This window comes from Athene noctua, chromosome 1, assembly GCF_965140245.1.
Source record: "Athene noctua chromosome 1, bAthNoc1.hap1.1, whole genome shotgun sequence".
NCBI lineage: Eukaryota > Metazoa > Chordata > Aves > Strigiformes > Strigidae > Athene > Athene noctua.
Genome location: NC_134037.1, coordinates 45927491 through 45946532, shown reverse-complemented (window position 1 = coordinate 45946532; position 19042 = coordinate 45927491). Strand labels below are relative to the sequence as shown.

At 36.4% G+C, this 19042-nt stretch overlaps 1 protein-coding gene across 3 annotated transcripts in view; it reads right to left on the bottom strand.

Annotated features, from left to right (window-relative positions):
• Positions 1–19042, bottom strand: part of KLHL32 (kelch like family member 32) — a 130175-nt gene that overhangs the window by 74378 nt on the left and 36755 nt on the right. For all 3 annotated transcript variants that reach the window (XM_074896078.1, XM_074896077.1, XM_074896076.1), the window contains one exon: positions 363–470. In XM_074896078.1, the coding sequence (XP_074752179.1) occupies positions 363–470 (108 nt within the window). The remainder of the gene's footprint in view (positions 1–362; positions 471–19042) is intronic.

The following is a 19042-nucleotide window of genomic DNA, read 5'->3' as shown; positions in this document are numbered from 1 at the left end:
TTTATAAATATTTATCATTAGGAAAACACCTAAGGTATTTTTCCTTTCTTTACATTTAATTTAGCATGCAGAATCACTCACATTAAGTTTTTATAAACAGCCAGGCCACCATAAAAGGTGCATACAAGTCCTACGCAGTTCACTACCTGACAACAATGCACATAAACAGTGTTTTTATTAGACAATCCCTCTAAAAAAAAAAAATGACAGTATATAAAAAAGTAAGATCTGTTAAATCAAAAGACCTTGTACTGGACAGTGCACAAAAAAAATAATTTCTACTACCTCTGTAAAGGTCATCTTCAGCTTTTATTGCAGTTTGCTTTCATTTGTGTCTCTTAATTTGAAGAACTGTACAATACCTGTCCAGTATATGCAAAGTCCAGGGCTTGTTTTAAACCAAGGCTTGTGACACCATGCAAATTCACCTCATCAGCTTCGCTTTCAACCATGCAGAGACTGAACATTGCCTACAAAAAGAAAATAAATGTTATTAACCATTAAAAACAATGCCCAGTGAAGGTTCAGGAAGAGGATGATTGATTTTTCCACTTCCACTAACCTTTTTACCTGCTTAGATAAGAATTCCAAATAGCAACAGACTTGCAAGTTAGAATGAGATCTATACCAAATTTTCAATACTAACCCCATAGCAATCAATCTTACAACTGAGTCCTTTTATTAATAAAGAAATACAAAATCTTATTCTGAAAAAAATGAAACAAATCCCTTTGTCACATGTATATATACTTCTTAACTAAGTAATTCAGATGAAATCAATGGGAAGAGTCACACAATACAGTATCATTCAATAAAAAAGATAAATTGGACTCTGGAAAACTCATCTACACAAGCACCTCTAGAAACAGTACATATATAGTATCATTATATACAGGTAGGAACAATAAGCCGTACACATTTACTTGCCTGAGAAGAAAGGGCAGTTAACTCAGCATCTTTCATAAACAATCCTTTCCAAATAAACATCTCAGACTGGAATGTGAACAATATAATACGTAAATTATCAAATGAGGAGGAAGGATGGAGATGCAATCACCTAAACTTACAGCCTCCCCTTACTTGTTATTGCCCCAGTTTCTAGATCATAAAATATAAACTGAAGATTGGCAAGGTGCTATGGAACTTCCTGGAAAATAACATTGAGGAGAGCAACTGTCCCCTTTCCAGAGGGGGAAAGTAAGCAACTGTCTTACTTTCCAGATCATCAGTATTCAGTGCCTCCCTGGACTGAAGCAACCATACTCAGCCTCTGGATCCTTGTAGGAATCTTTTTATTCCCATCTCTGTTAAACTTAAGACTCCTGTCTTCACCCCTCACTCTTCCCTCCCAGCCTGCATTCCTGCAGTACCCCTAACTTACCACTCCTTCCTTCCTCTTATCAGTCCCGTTCTTCATTCTTTGTCACTTGCCCACACATTTTTTAACAAAATATACCACTCATATTCTTTAGATAGTAAACTGAGAACAAATAAACTGAACAGTTCTACATCTGTCATTGCTAAAGAGAGTCTAAACTTATCCTCAGTCGGTTTTGAGCCAAACTTCACATCTCTATGGAGGCTACCAAGCTTCAACTTGGAGAACTCCAGTAAAGAAGCACTTCTTATGAAAATACCCACTGCTACTTTTGTCTCTACTCTGGCTGGTATCTGCAGAAGCTGAGACAGTCAACAAGCACACTGGACTTCACATGTGCAGCCTGTCCACCGAGCTGAATTTAAATGAAAAAAAAAAGTCCTACCCCTTCTAACAGTTCAGCACATAGCATTCACTGAGACCTGGGTGGCTTCTTTCAAGAACTGAGTGTTTCCTGAAAATAAGTAATTTATTCTGAAAATGTTATTATTTTCATCATTAAAATGCCATAGTTTGACATAAATCTGTTGCCTGGAAATCATCCAGAAAGCAAGAGTGACATTTATCACAACATGGTCAGTCCTTGTATTTTTGCAGTTTCTATTTCAATGAAGTGATATCAGGGCTTCTTCCAAACTGGCAACAGAAAAGCAGCATCGAATAGTTTAAAAGCTTTAACAAACAAATGTAGTAAGACAGAGCCATGAAATATACCTAGATAGAAAAAAAATTCTCACAATTTCAGACACTTTTCTAATTCCATTCTAATGTAATCAGTTGGACCTTTCACTGTCACTTAGATGTATCAAATTAGCTCAAATAGCTACTGTGAGGCTTCAGGGTTTGCCAGGAGCTGCAAGGTATCTACCAGCCACCTGCTTCTGGCAAAAGCAGACCTGCAGTTTGTGTCTGGAAGAGCCAAGCTTCTCTTTCCAGAAATTCACTACTAAATAAACTTTCTGGATAATATTCCTTTCACACACTAATTCCTGAATAAAGAGAGTAAAGTCTCAAAGCAACACCTGTCTACATCAGGGTAGATTTGCACACCTTCTATACACCTGGTTGCACGGCAGACTGCCTGCAGGAAGGCTGAAATGCTCAGCAATTCAAGATCCTGCATGGTCTTCATTCTCTGACTGTGTAACAGCAACTGTTTGTACACTACCTACCTGTACAGAGGAACTGTTAAAAGACAATGTGGTAACTAAGTTTCTGTTCTACTCAAGGGATGATGTCCCACACCATGGGTTAAGCTTACAGATACAAAAAACCAACTGAGTCTCATCTGTAGACCATGAATCACTTCCATGAAGATCTGGTAGAATTATTCTTTGTAGACTTACTAACTTTACCTTTAGGAGACCCTTCAATTCTACCAAGGATTCCAACATGTTCCTTACACAGGATCAGCAGGATCAGGCTGCTAACTCAGTCCCTGTCCATAATCATTCACAGCGTTTAGACAACATAGCATCCATCCAAGAACTGATGCCACCTAGCACCCTCCCAGGCAATGTCCAGGCTCTGGTTCAGGGGGTAACTCAAGCCACAGCTGTTCCAAATAGACAGAAAGGATAAAGCCAACCTGTCTACAGAGGGAAGAAGGTTTAGCCATATGGCCCTGAGCCATGCTGTGCCAGTCACTTTTAGGGACAGAAAACAAGCCCTTATCCATCTTATTTACTAGTAAATACTCCAGTAGTGCAATGGGCTATCAGAACTGTAGCTTCTGCCAGTAAGCCATAACACTTTGCATACCATCTGCTATATGGAGTTCATTTTCTCTCATGCTATCCTCTGAGTATTCTGTGGAACTTTTTGATACTGAGTATTAACTACATTTGTTTTTCGGATGGTAAGGCCAAAGAATTTGATCAAAAGGTAAGGTCTGCAACAGTCCTCAATTCACATTCAGTTGAACTGGATTAGCCTCCAGGAAAGTAGTCTCCCACACAGATCAACTTAGTACTGCTCAGTGATCCACACTCCCTTCACCAGCAGGCAAATTTCCTTCTCAGTCTGATAGTTTAAAGGTTTAATCCAGCATGAAAAAAATCTCTTCAATCATAGGCAGAAATTGAGCTCAAACTGAGCCTTTAATTTGCACTGCTGTACTTGAGTATTGTAGTTTTAACTGTAGAAACATATGAATCATCAAATTCTGGCTTGAGACTTCACCAATGCTTGAAGAATGAGTTACAGCTAGGCTCTCGAACTCTGACTTCAGATGCATCTCTGAAAATGCTCTGAAGTTTTGTGATCTTAAACGTATCCATCAGTCATGCTTTTAATGCCAGGCTAGTAGCCTACTCTGTTTTTCCCTTAGGTACATTAAAAACCAGGTAATAAGATAAAAATCTGAAGTGGATGTACAAGTGACAGACAAGGAAAACAATAAAATATAAAATATTTGGACAAGTGCACAATTCAAACTTACCAGAAAAGTTACCATATTTGGCTAAACATGAAATGTTAACAATTTTAGTTATTAATGTCATTCAACAATGCTTATATATTATACTTTAAAATACTTGTGCTTGGACAAATAAAATCTTTGAAAATGCCTCATTTCTCCTCCAAGACCTTCATGACATTTGGCAGTATAAGTTTCTAATATATTAACTAAAGATCCCTTTTATAATAAAACCCACTGGTGAGAGGACATATGTTTTCTTCCAGTTCCTTTAAATATCCTAGTCTTATTCTGCTATCCAATCATCCAATGAGCCAACACTGTGGGAAATAAAGTGATTGTTTAAATTCTGCTGGTTTAGTCAAGATTTTAATTAAGTAAACCAATTCCATGAAAGAAAAGTAAACACAATCCACTTGCCATTCTGTGGCAAGTGCTCCAAAATTCAGGTTTCAACATCCTGTCACAAATGGATATATTCCATCTGTGGAATTCCACCAGAGCTCACACTTGTTTAAGAAGCTACAAATTAGGATGGCTTCATTTTTGTGGGGCAGGTAGACACTTTACCAGCTGTAAAAAAGAGAAAAGGAGGAATCAACCCTCCATTCTTCTAATCTTGGCCTGAAACAGAAACAGAGCTAGAGAACTATTCCCAAGGGAAGAGGAAAACATAGCACACAATCTATGGATAAAAATAATTAAACCATTAAAAAAAAAAAACCTCTCAGACTCTTTAAAATTTAACTTCAAAGTAACATGACAAGTTGGTGGGCGTTTAATGCATGCAGTTTTGCTACTTTGCCCTCAGCAGCCCAAGGCACCTTTACAAAAAAGCAAAAGGTTTCTTCTGCAAACATAGAACACAAAAACTGAATGGCACACAACAACAGGGTGACTAGGCTCATATGTGATCAGATCTGATACAATCAGGCAGGACAGGCTAAGTAAAAGATGCCTATCACAGACATTGGGTCTAACTTTCCATGCTCAGCTTTGCTGCTTAGCTTTCAAAAGCAAAATCCAAGATGGGTGTAAAACACCACCAAATCAAAATAATGTATTACTGTTAAAATAAGCATGAAACAAAAAAAAAAAAAAAATGTGTAGATACGTTGATTTTATCACTCAGGCAGCACTGCAGCAACTTGTAGAAACTCCTTCACAACATACAACTTTAAGAAATGACACCAGGATCACAGAAACACAAGATGATATTCAAAATCCCCAAAATACAAATTTCTCACTGTCATAATGGTGAGGAACAAAATTGCTTCTTGCCTTTGAGTCATTTTCTTACTTGCTCATGTGTTGCATAACCGTGAGAGTAATGAGCTTGATCTCATTTGTACACATCAATCTTAGAGCCATATCAGGCATACCAAGCAGTAAGTATCACAAAACAACTTAACCAAGTTGTACAATATTTTACACAAGTAAATGCTTTCAGTGAATTTTACACAACTTAGCTGCCTTTTAAACGCAAGAAACAGAATCAAAACATATGCAGCCTCAGGAGACAGGTAGATTAATATAAAAAGAACAAATGGCTATGGTGTTAAAAAAAATACAGTGACCAAAATTGTAAGTAACTTACTGCCACAATCTAGGGAAACAAACTGGAATTCTTATTATTAAGCTTTTATAAGGTTTCTGCTGGGAGTTAAGAAAAAAATTTAAACATGGAGGTAACCACTGGATTCTAATTTAAATCTGCATAAAACCTGTTTAACATATAAGAGATGTTTAAAAAAAAAATTAATAAAGTCATTAAATGAAAAATAATATGATACATCAGGTAAATACTGGATAGAAGGGAAATCGATAATATACCTGGAAACTTGAGAGAAAAGGAGAGAAAATTCTCATCAGGGCCTGTAATAATAATATGTGAAGTTAGGTAGCTGTATAACAAAAGTTGAAGTGTTTTCTGGGTAATAAATAGATAGAAATAGGCATGTTTAGAGACCAATTTACAAAACTTAGTAGGATGAAGTATCTGTTCTACTCTAACTGTAGAGGAGGCCTAAACACTTATCTTAGCCTAGATGCCTAAAATAGGTGAAAACTTCAATCCTAAGAGTAAAGGGTTGAATGAACTGAAGAATGAAAGTTGAAGAGATAAGAGTGAATTGTATCTTTTTAGTGTATTCATTTTAGAACAGAAGAACTGAAGATGAGCATTTCTAGAATGAATCCTACAATGACATCAATAATAAACTAAGAAAAGTTTGCACCTGTAAGTTTGCTTCCTGTTCCAAATTACTATATATAAGAACCAGAGTTTTCTTTCACTTCTCTGAACTCATGCAAAGTCATTTCTAGTTTAAAAGCATGAGGTGAGTGGGTCTTTAAAAAAAAAGTTACAGATCACCAATTATCAGAGGCTGAATCCACACAAAATGCATTCAGTTTGCCTATCTTGACTCTTATGCTCATCCCTTACTTCAGCTACATCTACTTTTCTATTACATTTCAAATGGGAGATGAGCAAATGACCATTTAAATTACTGTTTTCAAGAAATACCTTCGCCCTTCTAGGAGTAAAATACATGGTTCCAGTGCACAGCAATTACTTCTAAAATATCTCAAAGTTCCCCCAGCAAGACTGTGAAGACACATTCATCATTATCCATTTTTCTTTGATTCAACTCTAAATGCAACTTTCAAAGAAATCCAGGCTTCCAAAAACCTGAAAGTAAACTGAGCTTACTACAGCAATCTACAGTAACCCAAACAGCAACTTTTCCAAATTTCCTTCCTCTGTTTTCTCAAACATTGTTTGATAACTACCAGCAGCCCTAGTCCCAAGTCCACTAAAATGCAAAATGAACATTTGGACTTCCCCACCAATGCATAGCTCTGACCTACAGAAATTCTTGTTCTACCACAGACTTAGCAGTAGATAGCAAGCACAGTAATAAAATCCTGGGATACTTCTGAATCATCTCCATTAAAAGTTGCATTCACATGATGTTCATAGTGTTTCAGCAAGGCCAAGCTTGTTATGCACAACACTATGCAAGTATCTCGACTGAGTCCATCTCCCACTTGGCTTACTCTGTCACCTTTCATCCTTGACTCTAACAGTGCAAGAGCCTGCCTTTACCTTCAGCTGTTGTTCTTGTGTGGCTGCCAGAAATCTGAAATATTCTCTACTGTAAAGTGCATAATCCTTTGCTGCACTTCCTCACAACCACCAGATAAGGAGAGTGGAAAGTTGGCACAGCGTGAACTAGCATTCTTGTAGTTCTTTTTGTTGCACCACACTCAAAAAGATGAACACCCAGGAAGTCAAGATGAACTAACAGCAAGTTAAACTCAGGGAACATGAGCTTTCTCATCTCTAAGTCAGTGCAGAGCTCTGTGTTAAAAACTCACTCCTGCTTTCCCTATTAATTATCAACTATATTGTAAGAACTTTGGTCAAATGTTATGACAAAAAAATTTCTTATCAGTCTTACCATAAATTAAACCTTATGTATACCATCCTACCCAGCCTCTTATTACTGAGGCTGAGCTCTGCATGAAAAAACTAAAATACTCTAAACTTGTTTGGTAGTCGCATTAACTATTGAACTAACTTTTTTCCACCCAGATCAGAAACATGTCTGAAGAAAACAGAATATCTTCATATATATTTATAGCTGGAAAAAAACCCCACTACAACAATGTTGAAAGTGAGTGAACATCTGTCTATCTAGCAAAATAACTGGTAAAAACCTGATCAATTAAATCACCAAAGTTTTCTTTAGCTATTTATCTTCTTGCACCGAATTTTTAAAGTAACTAACACTATCTAGCATTGTTTTACTGTTTTAGAAGAACAGAATTGTCATCTGAAATTTCTACCTCCACAATTCCCGAACGACATTGCTTGAGTTCTCTTTAAAATAGATAGGCATCTTCATTAAGTGCAGTGTTTTATTCAAATTCACTTCCCACAGTATATGCACTTCTATATTCACATGTTTCACATCTTTTTCTTTACAGAAAATTGTTTGTAGTTCTCATCTCATGCATCAGAGAAGCTATGAGGAAAGTAAACTAACACTCCAGAGCTCTTGGATCAATTTCCAACACTGCTCAGGGAACTCAGTTATGATGTAGTAACTCAAGACTTTTTTATTGCACATGTAATTTTAAGTCTGTGAGAAATCTTACTGGCATCAATAGAACAGCTTGATCATGTATTCTTTCTGATTTGGGATCTAAGTCTATCTGTATATAGGTTACTCAAACCTGTACATATCCAGTCCTGAGACTCTTACCTACTTGGACTATAAACTCTTCCAGGCCAAAACATTCTCCTTTTGCAGTTTGCACTAAAAATAGCAACTCACTGTTTGTGAAACAGTAATATTAAATGAATAAATCATAATCTATTTAATCCCCTTTCTTGTACTACTCGTGAATTAACCTGTAGGTGTTCTTAACTTCCATGTTCTAATCCTTCAGTACATAAGCAATATAATGTCATTATGAAGAATATGGTGGTGATTCATGTTAAAAATATAATGACTTTAATATGAGGAGCATGGGTGCTGCTGGTGTTTTGCTATGTACATAAGTTAAGAGATTTATCATGGTTTTATTGTTAAAATAGTTCGGAGGGTTTTTTTTTCCTCAAGTAAACACAGACTCATATGGACGGTTACTGTGAATGTGGAAAAGTACTGGAAAAATCCCTGTCAGAAGCCCCTAGGAACACCAGATTGCGCATGCAGAAAAGAGTAGCAAACACCAGACAACCCCCCCCTCAACAACACCAGAAAAGTTAAGAAAATTCGAGAAACTCCACTGCGCTTGCATGGACTAGAACACACTCATCTTATGAATATGTATCAGAAAGACTATAAAGAGCAGTGGGTTTGTTTACACATTGTCATCTCGTATCCATTGATGCAGCGTCCTTGGGCCATCGGTGCGGAGCGGAAACCCCCCCCCCCCACTCCCCGGCGCACCGAACCTTTTTGTTTTGCTTGTTCTCATTTCCGTAAATTCATAAAAGTTATTTTCTGGTTCTGCCTCTGCATTTATAACATTGTCTTTGCTGTTTTCACCTATCACAACAAAAAAAATATTCAGAATGTATTAACAGGAGTCAAAATACTACTCTGACAGATGACAATGTCCACATCAAATACCAACTATGTTTTAGATATGTAACATATACTTATCCAAATAGCCAACTGAATATGTGAAGGTTTCCTTACTGCATGTAAAAATGTGGCTTGTTCTTCTCATAACTAGCATGATATATTTTGCTTTGTTTTCCTCCCAATATAAGCCTGTCTATTATAAGTCAATCATCAGCCATGTCCTCTGGAGTCTCTTGCGCGCTGAAAAACATATCCATCAATACCAACTGCACAAAATATGATTAAGAGACTCATTACATGATTCTTCTGAAAAAGTTCTATATAAATTACCAGGGAAAATGTCACATAACGTCAATCACTGATAAATGATACTGCAGTAATTCATCTGTTCAGTGAAATCTACCTAAATATTGTTTTTTAAGCATTTGCCATGCAACTAAAATAAACCCTGTAAAATGAAAAGGTCAGCTATCATTCATAGTTTAAGGGAATATATAGTTAAAGAAATAAAAAGAAAAATAGAGCAACAAAATATACAGTGTTATGCACAGTACTGAAATCTCGCATATTACTGTTAACAAAGCAAATTCCACCAAACCTTTCGTGTTTCTTTTAGCAGATCACAGTGCCAGACAATACATGATTACACAACTCCTAAGAGCTTACCAAATCAATGATATATGCAATACACTTGTTGCATCGTACTGTTAGTACAAAAAGGTATCACTTTCTCAGTATCATTACAAACAAGTTATGAAAATTTAAGCAAAGAGCTACTGTAATGTTTAGAAGCCCTAAGTATGTGATTTTTCTTTTCTTCCTGTTTGTATAGTGCACATTTTTGGGGGGAGTAACCCAGCAAGAACAAAGTAATTTTCTTGATTGTACCAAAGTCACAGGGTCTTCACTCCCAGTCAAAATAAAGAAATAGTATAAGCATTTGTTGCTAACACGTTACATTCTTGGCTGAACCTGCATCAAACCTAATTTGTTTTGATAGACAGAGTTTAACAGTCAGTGTAATGTGTCTTCCCCAAACTTCTGCTTAGATGCACAAACATAATTTAAGACAAAAGGGAAAAAGACAAACTGTAGCATACTACTCCTAATGTGCTGCATCACTAAAAAGACCTATCTTCAAAAGTAGTCTAACATTGTGCTGTAGAAATAATTCTACAATTTTCATGTGCAACCCCATATCAAATAATAAAAAAATATTAACAGTGAACTACTACAGCTACAGTAACCTTATTAGTTCCAATATTTCAAAATAAATGAGTCATCCCAGGTGGTGCTGAATACCAAAATTAATGTTTTCTTTGTGGCAGAAGCAAGAAAACTGAATTGTAAGGACAGTGCCACAAAAAGCACTGCATTAATCTGCAGTAATGTACAGTCTGTCCTAACAGTTACTCTTAAGCAGGCCTGCCTTCGGAATATAAAGGGAGAAACATAACTAAAAACAGATTTATTTTTTTTTTTCCCAGCATCTCCAGTCAAGCACAGAAAAGTATGACTCACATTTGCAAATTTTGGCTTAAATTGGTTTAATGCTTCCCAGTGAACGCATAAGCCTATTGTTCATGTCCTTTGATGAATTTAGTAAGTGCTATCAAAAGCAAGCCCAAAATAAAACTGGAATAGAAGTCAGTTAGCTCTTGAACTAGCACTTTAACTACCACAATACATTCCATTCAGGGAGGCAAAGCTTCTTGCAATATCTTTTTGCAGGAAAACACAGTCAAAACTTTGACACCTTTAAGGGGCTTATTTTTAAAAGCATACTTCATACGGTACCATCAAGACAAGTTTCCCCAGTGCATATGGGCTATAACTAAACAATTGTATAGTAAGGCTTAATCTAACAGGACTTGAGTAATATAATCTTAGTTATTATTATAATTAGCTTCTTGGGAAGCCATTTCTAATGTGATGTAAAAGTCATTAGACACTGACATCCAAATGTTCCAACCAATAGAAATCTATGACAATTATCATCTATCCTGCAGCATAACTGCAAAAGCATACTTGTTATGTGAGAAGCCTAATGGTGAAGTCTGAAATGGTTTGAAATCATTCATTTTATAAAGGTTTCTGCTAGATACCTGTCCTGGTTCAGCTAGGATAGGGTTAAGTTTCCCCAGCAGAGAGGGGGAAGGGATCTCCAGCCAGGTTATTCATACCATGCTGACTTCAGGTCCAGGCACAGGAGTGTGGGAACTTTTTCCTTTGTGGCTTTGGGGACGGGGAGCACGCGGCGGGCTGGCTGTTATCCACTGCAGTATTTCTCTGCATATCTTTTGTCTTGTTTACTGTTATTACTGTTTATTGTTGTTACCATTGCTATTGTTGTTGTTCAGATTGAAATTTAATACAACAGTGTGATAAATAACTTCTTATTTTAACCCAGGGTTTGTGCCTCACTGCCAGCCTGACTGGCTGAGGGTGGGGGAGGGGCGACAGCAACGTGGTCTCCGGTCCCGGCAGGGCCTAAACCAACGCAATACCTTTTATATCTGGCTCATTTTATGAGGGTTTGAACTAGGTACCCTTCATATATTTTAAAACAATCCTATTTTCCATTTTTTTATTTGTAAATCCTGCTTTCCATTAAGATTATAGCATAATTTTGCTGAAGAACCCTTAATTCCCACCAAAATATTTATTAAATTATTTTATACATAGGCCAAAGAATAAAACCAGCTCACTGACCATTTTTCTTTGGTTTTCCACATCCTTTTACTGATAAAATCTACAAATGTAACTAAACACTAACAATTTGCTAAATAAAAGAAGAATGACTTGACTATCCAAGCTTGTGTTAATATTGCAGTCATTTGTCACAGTAACTTTCAGCATCAGCTGAGCTCTGCCTTCCATCAGCTACCTCCTATGGAACAAATGCCTCTATAAAATCATCTCTTTATTTCATTTTTAATAGTCTACATTTGACTGTGCTCATTTATCCTGTGGTTCTTCATGTCCAACAGACCAACCTTCTCCAAACTAACAGACCATGATACATCAATTTAATTATTCCCATAAATTCTATAGGCTTGAGACCTACTCCTCCTTGGTTGAAATCTAATTCTGGCAAGGTAGATCCTTAATTGCCAGGTATGAATGCTTCTGAAAATGCAGATGGACATTTCGTAAGGTGTCCTAATGTTCAGTACTTTTGATTTCATGGGCTTTGTGTACATTTGTTGCCTATTTGTATAGTTGGTGCTTTATGACCTTGGAAGCTCAGAATGCTCCACATGTCTAAGGTGATGGTAAGCGGTAATTCTATTTTTGCATACACACACACACAAACATAAAATTGTTTTTATACATATAAAAGTAATCGCTGTAGCCTACTGGTGAAGAGTATGTTATGCTGGGCTCTAACCATTGCTTTTCAACAAAGTAGATTAACAATAAGTTTTTGACAGAGGCCGTCAAGGGTCTTGAAGGTAAACTAGGCAAGAGAAAAAAAAAGCAGATCTTTGCCTGCATAAATAAGTGACTGAATACATAAAACATTGAACAAGAGCAGGCCAGCTTTCACAGGCAGTGGTGGTTCTAGTAGAGCACCTCAGTCTGGGCTGTTTAACATCCCCATAGAAGATCTGGAAAAGGGCAAAAGCAGTGCAGCTAGAAATTCCAGTGAGGTAATGCTATTCCAGGTAGTAAGGACATGGGCAAAATGTGATAAACTGGAAAAGGATTGTATAAGATAAGTGGGTGATTTCTAAAATGACAGCTATAAAATTAGCATATGAAAATTTCATTAAAAAGTCATCCCTGTGCTCAGCAATAGTAAAAAAAAAAAAAAAGTAATCAAACCTTAGAAATAGTTAGACAAGAGAGAATAAACCAGAAATGAACCCTATGCCCATGCAGAGATCTATGCTTTGCCTACTGTTGCATGCAATCCTCTTACCCCCTCATCTCACAAAAGACATACTAGAGCTGTAAAAGCTTCAGAGAAGGGCAAAAGGCATCATCAAGCATATGAAACTGCTTCCATCTGAGTAGCATCTGAATAAGTCAGATAAATAAGACTTAGGTTTTAGATGTCTAAATTTGAAAACAGGTTGACTTAGGCAGATTAACTCCTGCCAAAGATAAGCATCCAGCAGCATTCTACAAAGTTTTTCAGGACGGTCAAATGAAAAGGTTCCACTGCTTAAATCCAACCTTTTACTAGATGAAGGCCTACAGTGACGTGAATTCAACTAGCCAATATCAAATTTCAGTCTACTAAAATGAAGTTGTTAACAGGATGTAAAAAAAAAATGGCACTGTTGACAATGAAGCAAATTATACAATGTATAATTTGTTTAAAGAAAAGTATTTTCTCTCAAATTTCCAATAAGGATGATGTGCAACACAAAATAAACCCTAAGGGAGCATCCAAAGGAAAAAGTTATTTCAATAGAGTTAAAACATGCTAACATCAGCTATACGTAAAAGTGCAACATATGGATTGTGCATTTAGTTCTTCAGCATTCTTGACTCTTTCTTTGGATACTTCTCATATTATTAAAATGGTATGCAGGTCTTAGTCACTGAAAACATAAGTGACACACTGCCCAAATAATTCACTCAGGTGTTTTCAGCTTCACTACACCCGTAGAATAAGATCTTTAATTTCTCCTGAGGTTGTGTAGGTAGACACTGATAGAGACTGCAAAATATAGAAGAGCATCTACTGCATCCAATAACATTCTAAAATATAAGACTTCTTCACCAGACTATAGGGACTGAGAAGAAAACAGGTATGAAACACAGACCTGCCCCAACAAATTGGCTTTCCACAGGCAGACACTTAGCAAGACAGATATTGCAGCTGAGCCTAGCCCAGCTTTAGAACACTTGCTATAGCAGCACTGCAAAATTGAACTGAGGTAGCCTGGAGCAAGCAAGGAAGATGGTAAAGAATATTGGCAATTACAGCAACACAGCTGCAATGACTCCTTTCTGTCCTGCTTTTAAACTGAGAAAATGCATTAACTGAGCAGTAACCAAACACTACATGCTGTTATAACACTAATTTAATTTGAGACAATGAGCCACAGTCTCCTATGGCCTATCTCACTAACTGCAGAGTTGAATCTGCCATACTTACTCGTGGTCCACTTACTTAATATATAAGGACTTTAAAAAAAAAAAAAAATCAAGACGACAATTCAGGGGAAAAATATAACATATTGTCTACCATCCAGCAGTAACATACTATGAGAATTGTAACAGAAACTTATTTACTCTGACAGCATAACAACTGATGGGAATTTGAAAACAGAATTCAGAAAAGATTCTTGTAAATGTTTTTGATTTCACAATGCTGAGCTGTGGGAATTCTGTCTGAAGCAAAGGAAAATCACTTCAGAGTCTCACAGACAAAAATCCATTAATTGCAAAGATAAGGACAAACAAAGTAAAATAACCCAGATACACTCCCTCATTTTGTCCACTTCAAAAAATGTTAAAATATTTATTTAGAAAGCTTTAAAACATTTGCAAACTATTTTTGTGCATACTTCAGAAGTAAAAAAGTTTGTTCAGATACATACTGCACAACAAGCCACCTCACACCAGCCCATGCTACATTTCTTCCAGTGATTTGATTAAACTCAGTAAAACTATTAACAATGGCTATATCAAACAATATTTTAAGAAGTGAAGGAACGTGCAGCCCTCTTGACATTCAACTGTAACTGGATTAGTGAAAATTAGTAATAAAACTCTAATTTGTATTTAAACCTTTATATTACACTAAGAGTACAATTTTTCAAATTTTTTTTTTCCAGGCCTCCTCTTATTTTTGGCAAGGGTTTTTTGGGTTTTTTTTCCTTTAATGAGAAGCAAATAGCACTGAGTTCTCATTTCTTAACAGGCAGTGTATAAGTAACATGTTTACAAGACTAGACACTACTGTGATTCTTCAAATATCTTCTGCATTGTTGCTGTCACTCAGAACCATGTGTATTGTGACACATTTGTCTGATTTAATGTGTAGAATTAAAATATAGTGCTAAACAGTTAGACAGCATGTTTAAGTAGTCCTTACATTTCTTACAGCATCACTGTATGGTAGTGAACGTTACAAGGTCAGTAATTGCGGGCCTGGAACCACTACTAAGACTATATTCCTTCCCAAGTTTACAGTTAGTATTGTTACATGGGAAGAATGCATTAAAAAACCCCAAGAGATCAAAAAGAGTGTTAAGAGGGCAAAATAGTTTCACCTCAGTATTAAGCACATTTAAAAGAGATGTCTTTACCAAAGTTCCTGGACAAGAAAACTGCTGGTGTGGCAGTAAATAATACTACTATATATCCTGTACTGAAGTTTTGTAGGGTGACTGGGAACTGCTTCTAAGTTAGGGCACTGATAACAGAGAATGGCACAGGACAATATGAATTAATACAGCAAAAAATAATTAATTGGTCAAAAGTCTTGAGATTTCTCAGACTGTGGGGATAGGAGTATGAAGATCGCAAGGATCTATACGTAAATGAGATACCACATAGCTGTGATACTACTAGTTGTGCATAAATCATGATGGCAGCAGAAAGACCGCTTGGTGTTTCACAGAAAATGTTTCAATTTTCATATAAATTATCATCAGCAAGAACAAAGATAAGAAGGAAAGGATGCAAGGAATCATAACAGGGCGCATGGTTTGCCACCTCTGGGATGTTCATGTGATTTGTCTACAATTGTACATCTGCATCTCATAGTTTATCTGTTGGTGTATCACGGATGTATCTGATTTCCAAATGAACAGTGGTTCCAGCTATGGTCCTTCTCTAGGCCCCAGCCATATACAGGTAGGTATGACTGCTTCTGAACAACTACCAGACTAGTTTTTCTAGCTTGAGTACTAGAGAAGGATTTTTGTACTAAGAGTCAGGTTCATAAATAGTCTGGCTTTTCTTGGCCCTCTTTCTTGAATCCTTACAAGCAGTACAGATTTTCCCAAACCCATTATAACAGTCTGCATAGTCTGGATGCAACACATACTAGTCCTATAGTATTATCCTACTGCACTTAAAAGAATGTTAGATTTCAGCCTGTACCGTCCCAAACAAGTCTGTAATACATATGTGCTCAGGAGTTGGAGAAAGATAGCGTTGGCTCAGAATCTGCCAGATTTTTACACTTCCTCAGTCCCCGTCTGTCCTAAAATGGTAGGTTTCACAAAAAGAGTATGGATGGGGAAAGGGGAAACATAGTCATTTCAGCTACAGGTCGCATCCATACCACATCAGTTACACCTACCTTTTTAGTTCCCTAAAAAAAAAAGGAAAACTTCAGTTTAACTAAAAAGTTCTAGGAATACTGTCTTTATTGTTTTAGTTCCAGCATGAATCATCGAACAGTTGAAGTTGGAAGGGACACCTGGAGGTCATCCTGTCCAATCCCCTGCTCAAGCTGAGCCCAGGACTGTGTCTAGATGGCTTTTGAATATATCTGTGGATGAAGACTCTACCCTGGGAAACCTGTGCTCAGTTACCTCACACTGGAAAAGTGTTTCCTGACATTCAGAGGAAACCTCCAGTGTTTCCAGTCATGCCCATTGCCCCTTGTCTTGTCACTGTGCAACACTGAAGAGAGCCTGGCCCTGTCCTCTTTGCACCTACCCTTCAGGTATTTAATAAGATCCTCCTGAGCCTCCTCTGCTTCAGGTTAAACAGTCTCAGCTCACTCAGCCTTTCCTCACAGGAGAGATGCTCCAGTCCTTTCATCATCTTTGTGGCCCTTTGCAGGACTCTCTCTAGTATGTCCCATGTCTCTCTTATACAGAGGAGTCAAATAAAGGACAACTGTGGATTGTTAATATATTCTAGTGGAGATCAACTGTATGTATTACATAATGAAAAGATATAAACAAATGTTTCAGTAGTATTAATTAGGATAATATTGTTTGATATACAATGTTTATTTTCTTTTGTAGGCTTTTCCTCCATGGTAGACTTCCATTATCTTTATACTTACAAACTGTTTAAAAGTACAGTCGGCACTGCCTTACTTGCCTGAGTTGCTCAGAGCCCAACAAAACCAAAATCCATTCCAAACACTGATCTCCATTTGTGAATTCTACTTACAATAGCTTACGTACAAGAAGAATATGCAATTGAACAGAGTCAACCAGTTCCATTGATTGAAGCAGAATCTGTTGTTACTTGCATTTCCTTCTTTTTGTTATCTTGTTCACAAAGATTCTTTTAACTTAGAACTTCAGGTTTTAAATTCATTAAAACACTGCTTTTGGGTGCAAGTTGCAGGTCGACAACAAGCATATGGGAATTCAACTTATCTGCTAGGTAATTATTACAGGCTGGTAATATCCTTATGAAGGATAGACTGAATGATTTGCATTATTCAACCTGCAGTAATTATTTTTAAAAAAGAAAGGCATATGCAACACTTAACAAAAGAAATTACTCTATGTGCTTAGGGAAAATGAAGAAAAGCATTAGTTTAGAAACAGTGTTATAGATGATACAGTGAATCTATGTGACTGAAATCTATCAAAGCTGTGTTCAGCAACTGATACAGATGAAGCACTTTAGTTTCTCAAATACATCATAATTTCTAACTGAGAAAATGAAATTAAAATGATCTCAGAAAACATTGAGACATACAAGAAAGTATTTCTCAACCTATACAGGAAACAAAGTGAGAGTACAAGCTTCTTTTGACACAAAAGTCATAGTAATGACTAGATATTACTAGAAGAATAGAAATTATTTGGTCCAATGGAAAGAGCTAACATTTATAAATGTTATCTGGAAAGACACCTTCTAAGTAGCATCACTGTCAGGGTACAATAGCAAGGAAAATGCTGTTCATTTAGTCCATGTACATCTATGGTAAAACAATGAAAAACAAAATCCCATTATACTGCAAAAGCAGCAGGTAATTCTAATTTCTCAGAACTAGGTCCTTAGATTTATCTCTAAAACATGTTAGGGAGAGCCTTTTCCTCTTTCGGATTCATTAACAAGACCTTGAAAGTTATTTGCATCATACCTCAGGGATTTGTTTGTAAAAATTAGTTTTCTAATCTTATCAAGAAACAATGCAGTATGTTGCAAAATACAAACAATCAGCAATGTTGTGTACACAGGAATAAACTGTTGACAGGGAGAAAAGATGTCACAGAAAGACCCTGAAAAGAAACTGCTTAAGAATCAACTGTGACAGTTATAAGTACAAAGTCTGTATGCAAAATTAGTATCTAGTAGTTCATTTCAGAGTAGAAACATTCTTCTAAGAATTTAACATGCTCATTGTGGAAAAAAAAAAAAAAGAATATTATTGACATTTAAAAATCTATTGTAGTTAATAGATATAATTGTGTTCATCCAGATTGCATGGAAAATATGCATCTTTTTGAGAAAGATCAAAGTCCTGTGACTATAAACCCACTCAAATGAAAAATAAGGAAGAAAGGAATTGTTCTGACTGGAAAACCAATGCATTTTGTACAAGAAAATCTTGAGGTTATATAATAACCTGCCAACACTGTAAATGCCTACTAATGAAGTCATGCAGTAACGTTTCATTTTGCTCCCAGAGGGGAAAAAAGAAAAAGAATCTTTTAATTAGAAATGACTTAGCCTGCTAGAGTTATCACAATGCACACATACTCACTAACTCAACCACCTTGACTCACTGCAATAGACTGAGACAAATAGCAAATTACACCATTTCATATGGAAAAGTTTGCCTAAAACACTGTTTGTTGCTTAAAAATAATTCACAAAAATACATATGTTTACTATTCTTTATATGAGTCTTTTAGGGTATGGAGCTAACTACTCCTTAGCTCATTTTGAAAGAAGAGGACTGCAGGAGATCCTGAACAGAAAACAAATTAAAATCCTTATTTTCAAGTGTCTAATCTTACAGTTTAACTTTGTATTTTTAATGCAGTCTTTCTATGCAATCTCCTAAGGGTTTGTTTTCTTAAAGAAAAAGTCACAATATTTTAATGTACAAATATAACAAACTCCCAAATCAGGTTCCATGCTTAGTATTTAAATTCTAATGTTTCTGCACAGCTAGAACTACAAGACTAATTATACCAACTGGAAGAAAGGATGGCAGGCTGTTACCTTAGAAGGCTGGCCCTTACTATTTTGCTGAAG